General features: G+C 49.0%; 1 protein-coding gene across 1 annotated transcript in view; it reads right to left on the bottom strand.

The window, feature by feature from the left end:
• Window positions 1–17,314, bottom strand: part of VASH2 (vasohibin 2) — a 38,564-nt gene that overhangs the window by 11,789 nt on the left and 9,461 nt on the right. Inside the window, exon 4 of the mRNA XM_065679399.1 lies at window positions 7,989–8,063. Within this exon, the coding sequence (XP_065535471.1) occupies window positions 7,989–8,063 (75 nt within the window). The remainder of the gene's footprint in view (window positions 1–7,988; window positions 8,064–17,314) is intronic.

Below are 17,314 nucleotides of genomic sequence, written 5' to 3'. Positions count from 1 at the left end.
TAACAGTGTGGTAGGTGATCTCAGCAGGGAGCTACCCGCAAGCCTGGGGCATCTCCTTAGGAAGCTGCTGGCCTGTGCCAGGGGGAGGAGAAACCTCAAGCAGGGGGGTTTAAAGGCGTCAGTGCTTACGCTGCACGCAGCTCCCTACTGCTAATCCCTGGACAGCTGAAGTCCACCCCGGCTTCATGTGCTGGCACCAGCCCCTGGGATAGCGGGTATCCTTCCCCTCCAGCCAAGGGATGCTCCAGCCTGGGGTTACTCCAGCCAGAGGTACCTGCTTTAACCCCAGAGGCAGACACAGTCAAGGCAGCCAGTCAGGGTGATGCCACTATGAAATACACTGGCTGGAGGGGCAGCACTGCTCGCGTAGCATCATAGAATGGCTTGGGTTGGAAAGAACACTAACGTCTAGTGTCCCGTCCCATGGGCAGGGACACCTCACGCTACACCATGCCACCCAAGATCCCTGAAGAACAGAGAGGGGTCAGCTCCTGCTGGAGTTGCAGGAACCAGCCCAGACAAAGGTCCTGCTCTGAGGACCATCCCCTCGTCCTCCTACCTTGTGCTCAAAAAGATGGTCCTTAACAGCAGCGGAACAAGAGCCACCGTGCAGCTGAGGTGCCCTGGGATGTTAGTGCAGCCAGCCTTCCCCTCTGCCTCCACAGCATGGCTGCCTGACAGCTGCTGGGAAGCTAAGAACACAAAAAGCCTTTGCACCAATACCCTAAAGCACAACTTGGGCTTGGTTCTAGTGCTGGCCAGCCTGACGCCCCACCTCACCAGCAGTGCAGCTCCCCGGGATGCTGACCCACCGCCCGCACCCTGCAGTTCACCTCTTCTCTCTACAGGGATGCAGGAAAAGCACCCAGTGGCTCTCATCTGTCTCTAACACATTTTCACCCATCTCACACTTGTTGAATTTCACATACTCAAACTTTCGCCCTCCAGGTGAACACAAAAAGCAACTATAAAGAGATTCATGAGCTGCCCAGACTCTGAGGTCAAGGAGTTAAAACCTCTGCACAAAAAAACCCCAAAAGTGCAAGATAAAAATAGTCTCTCAGAACAGCCACAGGGAAGCTTTTCAGCTCAACGTCAAACATATTTCATTGTGCTCGGTGCTACATGTCATCAGCTTTAGCAGCCAGGAGAAAATGTATTAGAGGATATAGGAATGGACAACACTACGAACCCAGCCCCTGCTGCACTTCACTATCTATATGACAGAAAGTCTGGACAAGCGTGAAGAGCAGAGTGCAGACCTCCACACATGCACACAGCTCCTTGCCCAGCCACGGCCATGTGTGCCCACCTCTGGCCATCTGCTGCCCCACCACATCAAACACCCTGCAGCGACTGCCAAACCTCACCCCAATATAGAATCACTGGTTTGGGTTGGAAAGGACCTTAAGGCTCATCCAGTTCCGACCCCCACCTTATGGGCAGGGACACCTTGCACTGGAGCAGCTTGCTCCAAGCCCCTGTGTCCAACCTGGCCTTGAGCACTGCCAGGGATGGGGCAGCCACAGCTTCTCTGGGCACCCTGTGCCAGCGCCTCAGCACCCTCACAGGGAAGAGCTTCTGCCTTAGATCTAACCTGAACTTGCCCTGTTTCAGTCTGAACCCATCACCCCTTGTCCTGTCGCTGCAGTCCCTGATGAAGAGCCCCTCTCCAGCATCCTTGTAGCCCCCTTCAGACACTGGAAGCTGCTCTGAGGTCTCCACGCAGCTTCTCTTCTCCAGGCTGAACAGCCCCAGTGTTCTCAGCCTGCCTTTGTACAGGGGGTCTGTATCAACTACACTGACACAGAAGTAGCTCTGGTCTTGCTGGGTCACTGCTGCATTAGAACCAGCTTCCCCAAGAAAAACCCACCAGTGGAATGAAAGATTATAAATACACTGCAAGGTCAGAATGGGGCCCAGCACCGTTATATCAACTGGAAAACTCAGCCCACGGTCACCCTATCTAAAAGGTCACCTTGCTCCAGGGCTTAAAAGGACCATCCCACATACATCAAAGTCATGTTACAATAATTTGTGCCCTATAGGCAGCTTCTTGCAGATGCCCATTGTATTTATCATTCTGTGTAACTGAAAAAGCAGTATCTTTTATTAACACCTATGAAGCTTTCAAACATCACCACTATTTTTCTCCCTCATTATGAAAGGGCTTTCTCTCTGCTCCCTGAGTGCCTTTCTATTAAGTCCACACACAAAGCTTTGGTGGCCACCTGCCACACATACACACATCTGCCACAAGGTCTCGGAGAAGTTGCAATTTAATCTCATTAAATACTAAGTAGGAGTAAAAGAATCTTTTGAGGGCAGAAATTGCCCAATATCAAATAACCCAGCAACAACCGCTGTGGAAATTAACCTTAAGGTACAGGTTGCTTCTGCTGAGTGACTAGTTAATGAGAGTCCCCACCCGAGATGAAATACACAGCAAACGGGCTGGAAAGGCATGTCAGATCTTCCTCTCCATCCATGCATCATTATTATTTCTTCTCCTTTCTGCTCTGCCCAAGGAGAGCTGTATTGTGGCAAACAAAAGGCAACGACACAGCAACGCCGCAGCTGTAATCACACTTTTGAGCTGGGACTCTGACTGCAGGATGGAGAGTCAGGGAGTAAATTACATGTCACAATAGAGAAGCAGCGCAGAGCAGGAGAGGGCAAAAGCAGCTGCAACAAAAGCTCTGTGGCCTCCTGATCCTGGGGCTTCATTTACATCAAAGCAGCAGAAAAACAGCACTGAACGATGCTGATCACCCTGGAGATCACACAAGAGGGACACCAACCTTCTGGCTGGCCACCTCTTGCCCTGGTATCCCTCCTCTTCCCCCATATCCAGGAAACACACCAGGACAATACCTGGAGCTCCACCAGGGTCTCCCAGGAACGGGTTGGTACAGCATGTCCCCATCCCCTGCAGACTCTAAACCCTGCTCTTCTGCAGCCTCATATTAACCCTTCAACCTCAATTTCTCTCACCCCACAGACACACTAACACATGCCAACCAGGGATGTGTGTATTAGGCAATGAATTCTGCCCTCTTAACCCCAGGAGACTGATTTTGAAAGTGATAGGTTCAGGTCAAAGGAATGTGAGAAGAATTGGGCCCAAAATATACAACATGTTTGGGGGTAGCAGGCCATTGGGTGAACCAGCATGGCTCTGTTAACAAGAAGGCTTTCTTGAGCACACCAGTACTGCTGACAGCCTGCAGAAAGGGATACATTTCCCATGTCAGCATGCAGCTCTTAGAGACCTGCAAGTCAACACAAGCATCCTCTGAGCCACAGGTTGAACTTCTCACAGTTGCCTTCAGCACTCAGGCCCATGCACAGCCTAGCTTGGATACTTGGGAGACATTCAGATACCAGATGCAAATACAAGCAAGACTTGGAGATCTAAATCTGATCGAAGGCAGAAGCTCTTCCCTGTGAGGGTGCTGAGGCGCTGGCACAGGGTGCCCAGAGAAGCTGTGGCTGCCCCATCCCTGGTAGTGCTCAAGGCCAGGTTGGACACAGGGGCTTGGAGCAAGCTGCTCCAGTGGCAGGGGTCCCTGCCCATGGCAGATCCTAAGGTACTTTCAAACTCAAACCATTCTGTGGGTCTATGATCTGGATGGGTTTTCTATAAACCTGCACACTCACACAGTGACTCAATCAATGCCCTTCTGTGGTGTGGGGTCGGGGTTTTTAATTCCCCATCTCCTGGTGAGCTCTAAAATCAAACAGATGCCACGAAGAAGTCTCAGCATCCTCCTCCCACAGTGCATACCTTTCCCTACACAGGTGACCCCACTGCAGAGGATAGAGCAGTTCCCAGTCAGAAGAGAAACTTGAAGCCCTTCACCTTGTTTATTTGCCAGCAGCAACTTTTAGAACAAGTGCTCTTTCCTGCCTTTGTTTTCTCTTATTAATAAATAATCAGAGGAGGATCTTGCCATGCAGCAGCTGTGTGGCTCCGGGCTTCAAACAGTTCTGGCACCAGGTCTTAGCAGCTGACAGCACCCACCAGCCAGCCTCCGGCTCCCCACGGTAAATGAGCACAGGTAACTCGCCACCAGCAGCTTTCCCACCACCGCTAGGAACCGCAGCAGCTGAACCAGGAGGCAAGGGACACGCTGCAAGGACCTCAGCCCATCTGCGTCTACACCAGCTTCAACAGTTTAGCCGGCGGAAAGAAACCTGGTGCCTTGGTCAAGCTGCCAGGCAGCAAGGGCTGTGCTAGCATTGGTGAGGAGAGCCATACCTGCAGCACCAACAGGGACCCCCAGAGGCAGGGGACATGGGTAGACCCTCCTCCTCAGAGCCCCATAGGAGAAAAGCACAAAGGCAAGACAGTGCGGCCAGGCCCTGCAGAGCTCACAGCAGCTTGAAACACACCAGCTCCTCCCAGTTACCAGAGGGGTTGTAGATATTCAGCAGGACCCTCCATGCCAGTATTGTGGCTAGCGAGTGGCTCAAGCCGTGGACAAGCCTGCAGGAGGCAGAGGGGCACTGTGGGGACCATCAGGATGCTGCAATGACTGCAAGAAATTCTCCTCTTTACCAAAAAGACTAGTGCTGAGCCCAGAGATGTACCTGCTAGGCAGGAGGAGCAGGATGGGCCCAGGTCTCCAGTGGTGACAGACATCATCCTCTGATTAAATGCGCAGAAGTGATAGCGCAGAACCTATTAAATAACTTCTCCCTCCTGCAGCACTTCTCTTCCTCATTTAACAATATTATTGGATAGGGGGAGGTCTAATACGTTACACTACCTCATACGAACTGGGAGAAGCACGCTGAAGGCAACAGGAGTGAGTTGTGTTCACCTGACACACACATGCTCTGTGAAATTCCCTGAGGATCGATGCACTGCACCACTTCCCTCTCCCCCTCTGCTATTTCGCTCTCCCCATTTTAAGGAAATGAATAGAGCATGGATAAAATTCCTTTGGCACTTTGGTTTACTGTTCCCTTTCCTGAGCACGAGTCCTTTGGATCCTTGCTCAGAAAGAACGGCTGAACGCACCATTACTCAGCTGATTTACAACTGAACTGGGAAATGGCCCTAGGGAGGACAGCAGGATTGCCTCGGGTCAGGCACTGACACCAGGCACACATCAAGCCAGTTCAGACAGCTACACAGAGCAGACTGCTGCAAAATAACACTGCAAGATCTGTACCAGCTTTCAGTCATCTCATTCAGCTGCTTCCTTGGTGTCTGCAGACAGGATGCTGCAGGTATTTTAAGTCACTGCCCTATAAAAATGCTGTAAGATCTAGTGCAAGGCAATTATGCAAAACTTAATTCTGCACCAAGAGGGATTACAGAGGCGTTCGATAAGAAGTCACTTAGTAAAACGCAATTGCACAAGCCAGCAAGCACCTCAATTAAAATGACATCTTGCTAAGCTGCTCTGCACTAGTCAGCCTGCGAATGAAGGCTCACACCAAGGGTCTGCTGTAGCGGGCTGCGCTCTTTCCAGTATCCAAGCAACGCAGCAAAGCCTGCCAGCACACAGATTACAAGCAGCACCTTATTTCCAGGAGAAGGGAACCAGAGGTTAACACATGCACACAGGGATGCTCAGCTCAGGCATATGTGAAGACACTGGTTTGACACTCAGGAGATGGTAAGCGCATCTCTCATCTGGCACTGCTTGAGCTTGGGAAGCAAGTCACAGTGCTGGCCTCACCGTGCCTGCATCCAGAGGGCAATGCTGAAGATCAGAATCTCACAGCTTGAGAAAAATCAGCGAACTTCCCCACGGGAAGTTACAAAGATGCCTTCCAAAAACCCATATGGGAACACCAGGATGTTCTGCACAGGCTTCATACCAACCACTTCCAAAGCACACGTATTCAGAAGGCACACGCAGTCACCACTGCTACACTCTGTGTACCCAAACCTCAAGTACAATACTTAGGTTTTCTACTGCATGGGTCTTTTAAACTTTCACACATCTGTTACTGGACCAGCACCCCAGCAGACAGTCCCTGTTCTCACACAGGAGACAGCAAGTAGAAGGTATAGCAAGACTGACAGGGAAAGGTATGGGACAGGTCTAAGCCTTCTCAATTTACAAACCACTTTTAGCCCCTAGGGACAGATTCGTCCAAATCCTGAAAGTCTGAAGAAACTCCAGATGACACCAAAGAGCATAAACCATAACTTTCAACTACTGCTCTTCCCCTCAAAAAGAAAATGAACAAAAGTCAGATTTGAGGCAAACTGAACAAATCCCGCTTTCCAAATGAAGATAAAACAGTCAAAACTTTCAGATCAGCAAGAATATTTTCACCTGTACACCACTAATCACCTTCTGCTCATGTGGCATGTGGAATAACCAGGCCATTGCTAGAAATACAGCACCAGAAGCCACACTGTATGCCGAGCAGCATCAACTCTACCCAGGGATTATTTCCTCCATCCCATATAGTTTGGGAAACAGCCCTGACACAAGTGTAAGCACCACACATCAACTGACATCATTTCTGTTTCTGAGAGGGCACTGGTTTAAGTCTCTTGCTGGGGCAAGCCCCAGGACCCACATCCCTGTAGCTGCATGCAGACCCTGTCAGCCAAAGCCACCCTCCAGACTCAGACCTGCAGCTTATCCCTGGTGTCCTGGGGAGCTGAGCACAGCCACAAAGCAGCAGCCAGTGCACCCCACAGACCTCCCAGTGCAGCAGGGACTACATCTGGCCCCAAGTCTCAGACAGGACACTCTTGCTTAGCCTATGTCCCCTTCCCACCCCACAGCAGCCACCCCGTCTCATGAACCTTCTCATGAACTCGGTCCCTGGCAGTGCTCAAGGTCAGGTTTGACAGAGCCTTGGGTGACATAGTCTGGTGTAAGGTGTCCCTCCACATGGCAGGGTTGGAACTGGATGATCCTAAGGTCCTTTCCAGCCCAAACCATTCTGTGATTCTATGATTGAATCCGCACTGGGCACTACCTGTGAGGCTCTGCCAGGTCTTTCACCTACGAGAGGGGGCAGCAGCAGCAAGCAAAATGCCACAGGGACATGCCGGAAGCTGGTTTGCTTTGGGGTTTATTTTGGGCTGTGTTTTGGTTTAAATCAAACTGAATCACTTGCAGTACGACGTATCCAGCATACGATTATTCCTGTAACCCTGCCTTGCCCTCCTGTAGAGCTTTAGGATGATGCAGGTTGGTTTAGCAATGACAGCACAAATTGGTTAGGAAGCAAGTCAGTCTCTAAATGCAAATATTCTTGGGCTTTTTTATGAGACTGAATAGGAAGCAAGCATTACGTTAAGGTAAAGCTTAAATGTTTAACTGAACGGCTTCAAACTAGAAGAGGATAGATTTAGGTTAGATCTAAGGCAGAAGCTCTTCCCTGTGAGGGTGTTGAGGCGCTGGCACAGGGTGCCCAGAGAAGCTGTGGCTGCCCCATCCCTGGCAGGGTTCAAGGCCAGGTTGGACGGGCCTTGGAGCAACCTGGTCTAGTGGCAGGGGTTGGAACTGGAGGAACTTTAAGGCCCTTTCCAACCCAAACCACTCTGTGATAATACACATATGTTTCTGCACAAAGCACAGGGCTGAGAGACAAAAACTAACACGACTTTGCTGTGCAAACACTAGACAAACAGGACAGAACCTGTGTACCTCAGGCATTACCAAGCTCCAGCAATAACCAGCAGCGAAATACTAACAAAGAAAATAGGGATTGTGTAGACAGATACTTATCTGGGCACCTTGGGTCAGATCCTGACATCACACAGATTACCAGGGCAGGAGGCCAGGTTGGCACAGGCAGAGCACAACACCTGTGGGCTGGGCACAGGACATCCAGGCTCCTACCAGTGAGCCCAGCCAATTTGGCCACTTGTTGATCAGTACCACAGCAGTTCCCTGAGCTGCTGGCACTCACCTTTGGCTTGCAACCATCTCAAACACCACCTGGGAAGGACACACATTAAACAGCACTGCAGTGGGAAAAGTCACAGGCGTATGAAAGGATACATCCCCAGGATAACTGCTTCAAGGCATTTGATAGGTAAAGACTCCCTGGTCATTTCTTTTGCTGTCTCCATTAACCTAGGACAGAAACAAAACCAGTTTTCAGTCCTCCCAGTTAGAGCAGTTGGCAGGAAACAAAGGGTCCTCTTGTACACTGAGAGCCACAGAGTTTAGAACACAGGTTCTTATCCCAGCAAGTGCAGGTGAACTTGATTCTCCTCTTCAGCGACTTGCCAGAGCCCTGCTGACTTCTGTAGGGTGACTGTAAAAAAAGAGATATTAAAAGAAAAGGGTGTTTGGCATCCCGGTGCCTTGTGGCCCCTGAAGATGGGTTGGAGGAATGCAGTCCGCTCTGCCTCTCCCAGCCACCCCATGAGCATCACTGCAGACTGTAACACAAAGCCCTGCTGAGCTACTACACATGCCCAGGATCTTGCAAATTCACAAGGTTTAGTTACAATCCAGACTCTGCCTTCGGAGTAGAGTTATGTGACAGGGACAACACTGTGACAAGAAACAAGTAACCTAACCTCAGCCCAGCTGAGAAAGCTGTCATGCCAGACTAACAACCGAACAGGTACCCTATCCCCTTCCACAGGGGCATCCTGATACCCTGGAGAGTATAAAGAAATACTGGAAGGAGACTGAAAAAATACTCAATCACACACACAAAAAAAGCAGCCAAAAATCCAGGCAAAGGATGACTTCTATTTTTGAAGTCTTCCTTAACTGTATCTTTTCCCTGAGAAGAGCTGTGTAAACAGATCCCTACACTAAGGAAACATCACATTAAAAGAGAAACATATTTGTATTAGACAAAATGATGGAAATATGCATCCAAAACCACAAAGATCTGTTTTTCCCACTTTCTAATTTACCTACCTCACACATTTTAAGCCTCGCACTGAGCGTAGATGGCAATACAGCTTTCACTGCTATTACAGCCTGTCACAGCCATTCTGTGTCCCATTTTTTCAACTTGGAAATTATCTTTTCATTTGTAAACACCTGCCTTTACACTCTGCCTGCAGCACAGGAGACAGATTAGTGCTAGCCTGCATCCTCCACACTCTGCACGAGCCACAGAAACCCCACTGCAGGAGCATGGAGCAGCTCCAGAGAGGGTGCACAACTGGGGCCCTTCATCCCCCACAGCAGTTCCTCAGGGCTGGTCGCAGCAGTTGCCACTGCAAAGCCCTGTCTTCATCCAGAGTATTACATGCAAGAGTCCCTCTCCAGCATCCTTGTAGCCCCCTTCGGACACTGGAAGCTGCTCTGAGGTCTCCACACAGCTTCTCTTCTCCAGGCTGAACAGCCCCAGTGTTCTCAGCCTGTCTTCATATGGGAGGTGCTGCAGCCCCTGAGCATCCTCATGGCCTCCTCTGGACTTGCTCCAAGAGCTCCATGTCCTTCTTATGTTGGGGACACCAGCCCTGCACACAGTGCTGCAGGTGGGGTCTCACCAGAGCAGAGGGGCAGGATCGCCTCCTTCAATCTGCTGGTCACGCTGCTTTTAAAGCAGCCCAGCTAAACTGAAACAGGGCAAGTTCAGGTTAGATCTAAGGCAGAAGCTCTTCCCTGTGAGGGTGCTGAGGCGCTGGCACAGGGTGCCCAGAGAAGCTGTGGCTGCCCCATCCCTGGCAGTGCTCAAGGCCAGGTTGGACACAGGGGCTTGGAGCAACCTGCTCCAAGTGTGAGGTGTCCCTGCCCATGGCAGGGGGCTGGAACTGAATGATCTTGAGGTCCTTTTCAACCCTAATGATTCTATAATACATGGGAGGCATCCACAAACAAGACAATCCATTGAATTCCCTGATGCCATGATTATTGATGTGCACCAGAAGCTCAAGTTGTAAAGCTATTTAGCTTTAAGATATTTAGTGCGATGGTAACCTTGGACCTGGTTGCCACGGTCCATGAGACCTCCTTGTACCTCCTCTACATCTTCTCCTCCACACTGGCCCTGCTGCCAGCCAGCAGGCAAACACGGTAATCACACTGGAGCTGCCTCATCACCATGTGCAGCATCAGGTCTCCTAACACTTGCTTGTATAAGCTCACTGCTCTCATGATTTCAGGGTGTTGTCAGCATGGAGATACCATTAATGGTTCCACAGCCAGGAAAGAAGTCTTCGAAGTAATGGGTCTGAATGACTGGTCAAATTACTACTGACTTACCTGTCACAGCAAAGGAGGCTGAGGGGAGGCCTTTAGCACTCTCTACAAGTACCTGAAAGGAGGTAGTAGCAAGGTGAATGCCTCTTCTCCTAAGTAACAAGAAATAAGATGAGAGGAAATGGCCTCAAGTTGTGCCAGGGGCAGTTCAGACTGCATATAAGGAAAACTTCCTTCACTGAAAGGGTTGTCAAGCACTGGAACAGGCTGCCCAGGGAAGTGGTTGAGTCACCATGCCTGGAGGCATTTAAAAGACACATAGATGTAGCACTTAGTGACATGGTTTAGTGGTGGAATTGACAGCATTAGATTTATGGTTGGACTTTCTCATTTTGAGGGTCTTTTCCAAAATGAGTGATTCTAAGATTGTATTGGAATACTAAATTGTATTTAACACACACAAGCCACATACAAGCTGGTTCTGAAGCAGAGCTCTCCAGGATGCTACATGGTTATTAAGACAGATTTAAATCTAACAGGAAAGGCATTTTGCTTGCTTAAAAATCATGCATGGGTACCATGGCTGGCACTTCTGAGGCTAGCAGCAGCCCTCCCTCCCCTTCACACAGCATCCCAGGATAGCCAGGCTCAGAAGGGATCCCGGGAAGCCTTCCTGTCTCATCTCCTGCTCAAAGCAGGCCCAGGAGTTGCAGCTCAGTGGCCACCCAGGACCTGGCAGCTCAGAGATAGCCATGGCCTCAGGACCACGACAGTGACGAGGGTCTGTGCAAGGGGAGCATCAGTGAGGAGGCAGCACCAGTGATCAGCAAACATGCATCCATCTGCACCACAGGGCAAGTCATGCTCTCCCGCATCCATCACAGAGCGCTGGGAACACTGCAAATGGTTTGCTTTTATAGAATCATAGAATAGTTAGGGTTGGAAAGGACCTCAAGATCATCTAGTTCCAAACCCCCTGCTGTTTATTCTGTGTTTCCAGCACAGACCACAGGGTGACCCAGTTCAACAGCCACCAAGAGCTTTTATTCCACTTCTAACAAGCTTGAAATGAAGCATGGCCTTAAACCCCATGTTTGCATTGGAAGCAGAGCCTCTGGAGAATCCCCAAGCCACTGCTCTGCCCAAGGTAGCATAAGCCAAATCTAAATCACTCCTTACAGATAATTTTCCAACCTACTTTTAACCAGTTTCACAAAGGCTTGGGAACCCACCAGTTAATCTACCCTATACTCAACCTTGCATCTAAGAAGGTCCTTTAACATTCAAACTAAATCTTTCCTTTTTTGCTATTTAAATCAGAAGCTATTTCTGCTATCCACAGTGGGCTCTGAGACCATTTATTACCTCTGCTCTTGCAACACACACTTCTATCTGCAACAGGCTGGAATCTACTCTCTCCTCTGTAAACATGAGCTTCATTTTGTTTAATCCCTCCCTCTCTTACCCCAAATCTTCCCCCTCAGGGTCCTGGTTTTTAGCCCTTGGGCAGTGCTTGTTCCTTTCCTTTTGAACTCTCACAGCTGACCCTCATTTCACAGTCCTCCAGCTAAGCCCACCACACCACAAACAGACCAATTCTTTCTGAATGCAGCTTTCAGGATAACTGTGACCAACCCAGTGTGCTGTTGGCTTTTTCCCTGTTGACCCACACTGAATATTTTGGGGGTTTGGGTTTTTTTTGGTTGAGATTCTTTTTAAGATCAGCTCCTTCTTTGGAAAACTAGCCTTTCATTCTCCACTGTGTATTCCCACAGCTGCCTATTCCCTAAGCCCTCCCCTGCATTTGCCCATACTAATTTGCCTGCTGTTTGCTCAAGCCCAGCTCTCTCTTACCCTTCAAGATCACTCTGAAACTCAATTCCACCTTGCAAAGCCTTGTCACCTTGTCCAGCCTGGACCACAAAGCACATCTGTTAGCAAACAGTACCACTGTCCATACCATTCATGAAAAAACATTGACCTGGGACAGAGATCGCAGACCTCAACTGACAAACTCTGCTAGGCAAGAGTAAGCTATTGCTTAAGTACCACCTTCTAGGTGCTGCTTTCCACCTTATGTCCTTATGTTCAATAGTTTTATTTAGACTCAAGGACCCTGCCTTATCTGGAGGCTGCCAAAAGCCATACTATAGCAAAGAATTACCACATCCACAGCTTCTCCCTGGATTGACAAAAGCTCTTATATCCTCACAGAAGGAAAGTATCAGAAACAAACGGTGCCAAATTAAATCCACAATGCCTACCTGTCGTGGTTTAAACCCAACCACAAAGCTCGTTCAGTCAGTCCCCCCGCTTCTTGCCCTCCCCCTGCTCTTGGAGGGACGGAGAGGAGAATTGAAAAGAATACAACTCCCACGGGTTCAGATAAGACCAGTTTAGTAACTAAGGTATAACACAAATCACTGCTGCTACCACCAATAATAATAATGATAAAGGAAATAACGAGAGGAAAGAATACAACACCTCAGCACCAGCTGACTGATAACTCGCCCCACTCTTCCCAGCCGAGCACCGACCAATACCTCATCCAACCCTGCAGTCCCAGCCCTTCCGGGTAACTCCCCGTTACATCCTGGGCATGACGTGCTGTGGTATGGAATACCTCTTTGGTCAGTTTGGGTCAGGTGTCCTCTCTCTGCTTCCTCCCGGCCTCCCCTCCTCCCTGGCAGAGCATGAGGCTCAGAAAGTCCTTGGCCACACCAAACATTCGAGCAGCAACTGAAAACATCGGCGTTATCAGCTCTCTTCCCAGGCCAAAAGATCAAAACACAGCACTGCACTAGCTCCTAAGAAGGAGAAAAATGACTGCTACTGCTGAACCCAGGACACTACCACTTACCCTGAAACTGCAGATGAACTCAGAAAGCCCCTAGATTTATCTTTTCCCTTTTTTAAAGAGTGGTATCTTTGCCTTCCCCAGTCTCCAACAAGAGCACCCATCCTCCCCACAGTCTCTAAAAGAAGTATTAATGGTTTGGAGGTTGCTTGTCAGTTCTTGAGGTGGTCTAGGACAGATGACAGAGCATCCAGCTCACCTGAAAATAACTCCTTACAAGCACTCTTGACTTGTCCTGTCCCTCCTTTGTTTCACTCCTACCCCTCTGTCTCAGCTGGTAATCGTGACCAGAAGGTCTGCATGGCTAAAACTTGTGAATTAAGACTGAAGGGGAAGAGAGAGAAGAATCAATACCCAGCAGCAAGTCTGAGCAGGGTTTGTTTCTGGGATTTTCCTTCAATCTTTCCAGTTATCCAAAAAGATTCCATGTCTATGGCTAAAGCAGTACTTTCTGTCGTATGACATTGTGTAGCTGGGAACTAGCCTGAAGTCCCTCTTCTCCACAAGACCCCAGTGAGCATGGGGAAGCCCAGCTCTTCCAGTAACTCAAGGGAGACTGCTGCAGGCAAAAATAAGCATCTCATAGCTTCCCTCTTTGTGGCATTTACACCACTGTGTGAAGTCTGCCAGGCAGAGCTCTACTGCAGACCATGGTGAACACTTCTGCCTCCAACAAACATAGCTGCATGCTCCTCCTTTGCGATCTAAACCTTGGCAGATGGTGACATTTTGTTGTCCATTGACTCACTTAGTCAACACGTAGTTCAGTGTTTTCAGGAGCCCACCTGGATTTCTTGCTTTCTGCAGTAAGAGGGGTCTCCCGGAGCTGGTCTTGCCTCTCTAGGATGATCTCGTTTCAAATGGCAGTATCTGCAGAACCATAATTCCTTTGGCCCCCAGATTTTTCACTAAGGCACCCAATTTCATATCTAGGTTAGAAAAAAACTTCAAACCTTTTTAAGCATGCCCAGACCTAGAGGATCTCACCAGCTGGCACCCATCACACTGGAGTCACTTCAGAGATGACCAGGAGAGGTTGTTCATTATCTTCACCAGAAAGGCCCTGTCTACAGACTCCAATAGAATTCCTATTAGTGAAATCCTCTATCACGTTTTCAACAAACTTTTCCTTCCTAAGCCCCCTGCACTCACATGAGGTCCATGAAATCCCCCTCTCCCAAGTTTTTCCAAGGCTCCTGGCAGTTTTATTCTTCCCAATGAAGGCAAGAGAGAAGTGAAAAGGCACCAACAGGAGATAAAACAGGAGAGCAGCTACTGCTCTCATGATTCTTCTCAAAACCTGATTGTTTCAGTGTTAAAAGAGCTTCTCCCACATGCTGAACATAGCACCATATCCGTTACGTTCTCCCTCTGTGCGAGAGAGCAGCAGATGTTCGAATGCTTTCTGCAGTCTATTGTCTGCAAATGGTACAAGCCCATTTTTCTTTACAGCCCCATTAGGGTTCCTTAATAACGTGGCGTGTTGAAACATGGTTATTTTCTGTCCCCCCTTTACTGTTCTTTGGTTGCATCGTTCCCACGTGACTGCTTCTATCACACTCTTTTATTACAATTGATTACCCATTATATCTGCAGTCACTGAATGTGTCTCCATCTTCACAGAGCGGCTTCTGAGCTGTGTTACAGCTCCTCAAAGCCACCAAACACCAGGTTTTGCTTCAGAGGTCCCACTGATCAGCTGGCACTGGAGGGAGCAGCACAACACTGCATCTATCTACACCCTTCCCAGATACTCTGTGGGGGACAAAGATATTTGTTCCTTGTGGTTCATGCCTACATGCTAGAACAGAAGCTTGCAGAGGGCTTACTGCTCCTCATAAAGCCTGTAATGAAAGCTCGTTGGTATTGAATTCACACTCATTAGTGAAATACATTTTTTTTCCCCTCTTAAAGCTCTTATATGAACTAAGCTTGGAAGTTTAAAAGAATACTCATTTCAACTAAAGGTACTGTTTCTTTATCAAGCTACTTGTACTGTAATATAGGTTTTGCCAGCAGAATCCTGTACGGTAAAAGGAAAACCAGCCCTATCAGGGTCTGAAACACTTAAATGCGGAGCTGAACTCCACAGGGTGCCCTTTCCCTACCTACTGCAAAAGGGCGCATTACTAAGCCTATGCGAAGGACACCATCCTGGGTCAGGATGCCTGTATTCTCTATTAGCAAAGCACTCCTATGGTGGATGTAGCTACACCTGTAAATCTGGGGTTTGTGCAAATACAACAAACTTGGCCAAGGTTAAACACAGACACAGTCTGCCAGTACAGCAGGAGCACCACACACAGTTTGCAGGGTCCCATTTCTACCACCCTGCCACACACTGCTACAACCAACACAAGCCTCACACTTTCAAAAGCATTATCTGTAGTCTAGACAAGTCCACAGGGTGTCTGGCAGCCTAGAAGCAGGTTGATAGCTAACAGTGACTTCTCCTTAAGAGAGATTGTAAATACTGAATTAAAGCAAGCCTGTGTCTCTTAACGTTATGAGTTCCTGTAGATAACTTACGCTCTTCCTTCCGAGTGCAGCCAAGCATTTTGATTTTCTCATGCATCACAGCAATGCTGACAGTAAATCTCTAATATCCAGACCTCATTCCATAATAGAAAAACTCATTAATATGCCCAAGCTGCTTTAAGACACTTTTGCATGGATTTATGAATATTCAATTTCCATCTAGTGCTCAGTTTCTTTGTGTCCAGCCACTGCTCTCTTGAAGAGAGGCTGCCAAAGATCCTGCAATACTTTCATTAGCTTTGAGCTGTTGTATTATAAGCAATATGTTTAATACCAATAAATCACAGCTCTGGGAACAGCCTCAGCTTTAAGAGCAACTGGAGGCGCTCAGCATCTTGCCTGATTAACTTGCAAATACAAACTGTGTCTTGGAGCAAGCGAGGCCTTTCACGTCACAGAAAGCTGCTCAGAGCAGCGCTTGTCACCTCACACAAGGCGCCTGTTGTCACCACGCTGGAAGCAGATTCCTTACAAAGTGGAACACCCCTCCCAGAAAAATACATTTGCAGGTGTGGATGATTTTCCGGCTCTGATGGAAACTGGTCTGGCAGCAGAACAACAAATTGCCAAGGACAACTGCAAGAGAAGGTATGCTCAGCTGGTATGAAGACAAGCCACACAGCCCCATGAGGAATAACATCCCTCATGGCGGGCACCTTCTTGCTCTCTACAACTCCCTGACAAGACATTGTAGTGAGGTGGGGTCGGTCTCTGCACCCAAGGAACAAGGGATGGGACAAGAGGAACCGGCCTCAAGCTGCACCAGGGCAGGTTCAGATGGAGCTGAGGAACAATTCCTGCCCCAGAGGGTGCTCAGGCATTGGAACAGGCTGCCCAGGGCAGGGCTGCAGGCACCGGCCCTGCAAGTGCTCACACACTGTGGAGACGAGGCCTCAGTGCCATGGGGCAGGGGTGGCCTTGGCAGTGCTGGGGAACGGTTGGACTGGATGATCCTAAAGGTCTTTTCCAACCCAGTTGATTCTATGATTGCCTTCAGGGACACCTCAACTTTAACAAGGCAATCAACGTGTTTTTCCCCTTCTTAAAGTTGGGCAAATGCTCAAGCGCCACTGCAGTACAACAGGATCTGGGCAGCTGAGATGCTCCTAAGAGCTCCATTGCTCCTAGCACCTGTCCACCAGGTCAAGGAGCAAAGCAGCACGTCTTAGGATGTACCACTGTGCAAGCCCAGCATATACCAGGTACAGGGGTAAGACCATTTCCCAAGGCACTCTCTTTAACTCTGCAGAACTCCTGACACCACACACCAAGTCATCCACAGAAGTCCTAACAGCAACAGGACAAGGAGAAAAGACATGAGTCCCCAAGCAAACACTGAGGCAGGCAGGCAGAGGAAACAGCACCACTTAGGAGAGGATCTAAAGCCATGGGTACATCTGCAGCTGTGAGTACTATACTGGTTTCCTTCCAGGAAAGAGTACTGGCCTCAGAAGCCAGGCTTTTATCCAGCCCAGGAGGATGCTGACCTTTCAAGTGGTGAGTGCTGAGCACAATTCATGCTCATCCTCCACCTCTTTGGAAAAAAGTAATGGGAATCAGTTTAAGCTTCTCTAAACCCATCTATCATTTAAGGCACAAGATTTCTTGTAAGCTAGCTCCACCAGTGCAGTGAACATGACACAGAGAAAGGAAGTGGGAAAGATAGCTGCCAGCAAGATGGAAACCTGAAGTGCAGAGCTGGGCTGGGAACCGGAATTTACAGTGAGGGAGCATTAGATTAATGACAGACAGCTCAGGAGAGCTGGATACACGTGCCAGGGAAGGGATGGGATCCACGGGGACCTTGACACACTTGAGA

The sequence above is a fragment of the Lathamus discolor genome, chromosome 5 (genome assembly GCF_037157495.1).
Source record: "Lathamus discolor isolate bLatDis1 chromosome 5, bLatDis1.hap1, whole genome shotgun sequence".
Classification (NCBI taxonomy): Eukaryota; Metazoa; Chordata; class Aves; order Psittaciformes; family Psittacidae; genus Lathamus; species Lathamus discolor.
The sequence above is the reverse complement of the archived record's forward strand: the minus strand, read 5'-3'. Positions and strand labels throughout refer to the sequence as shown.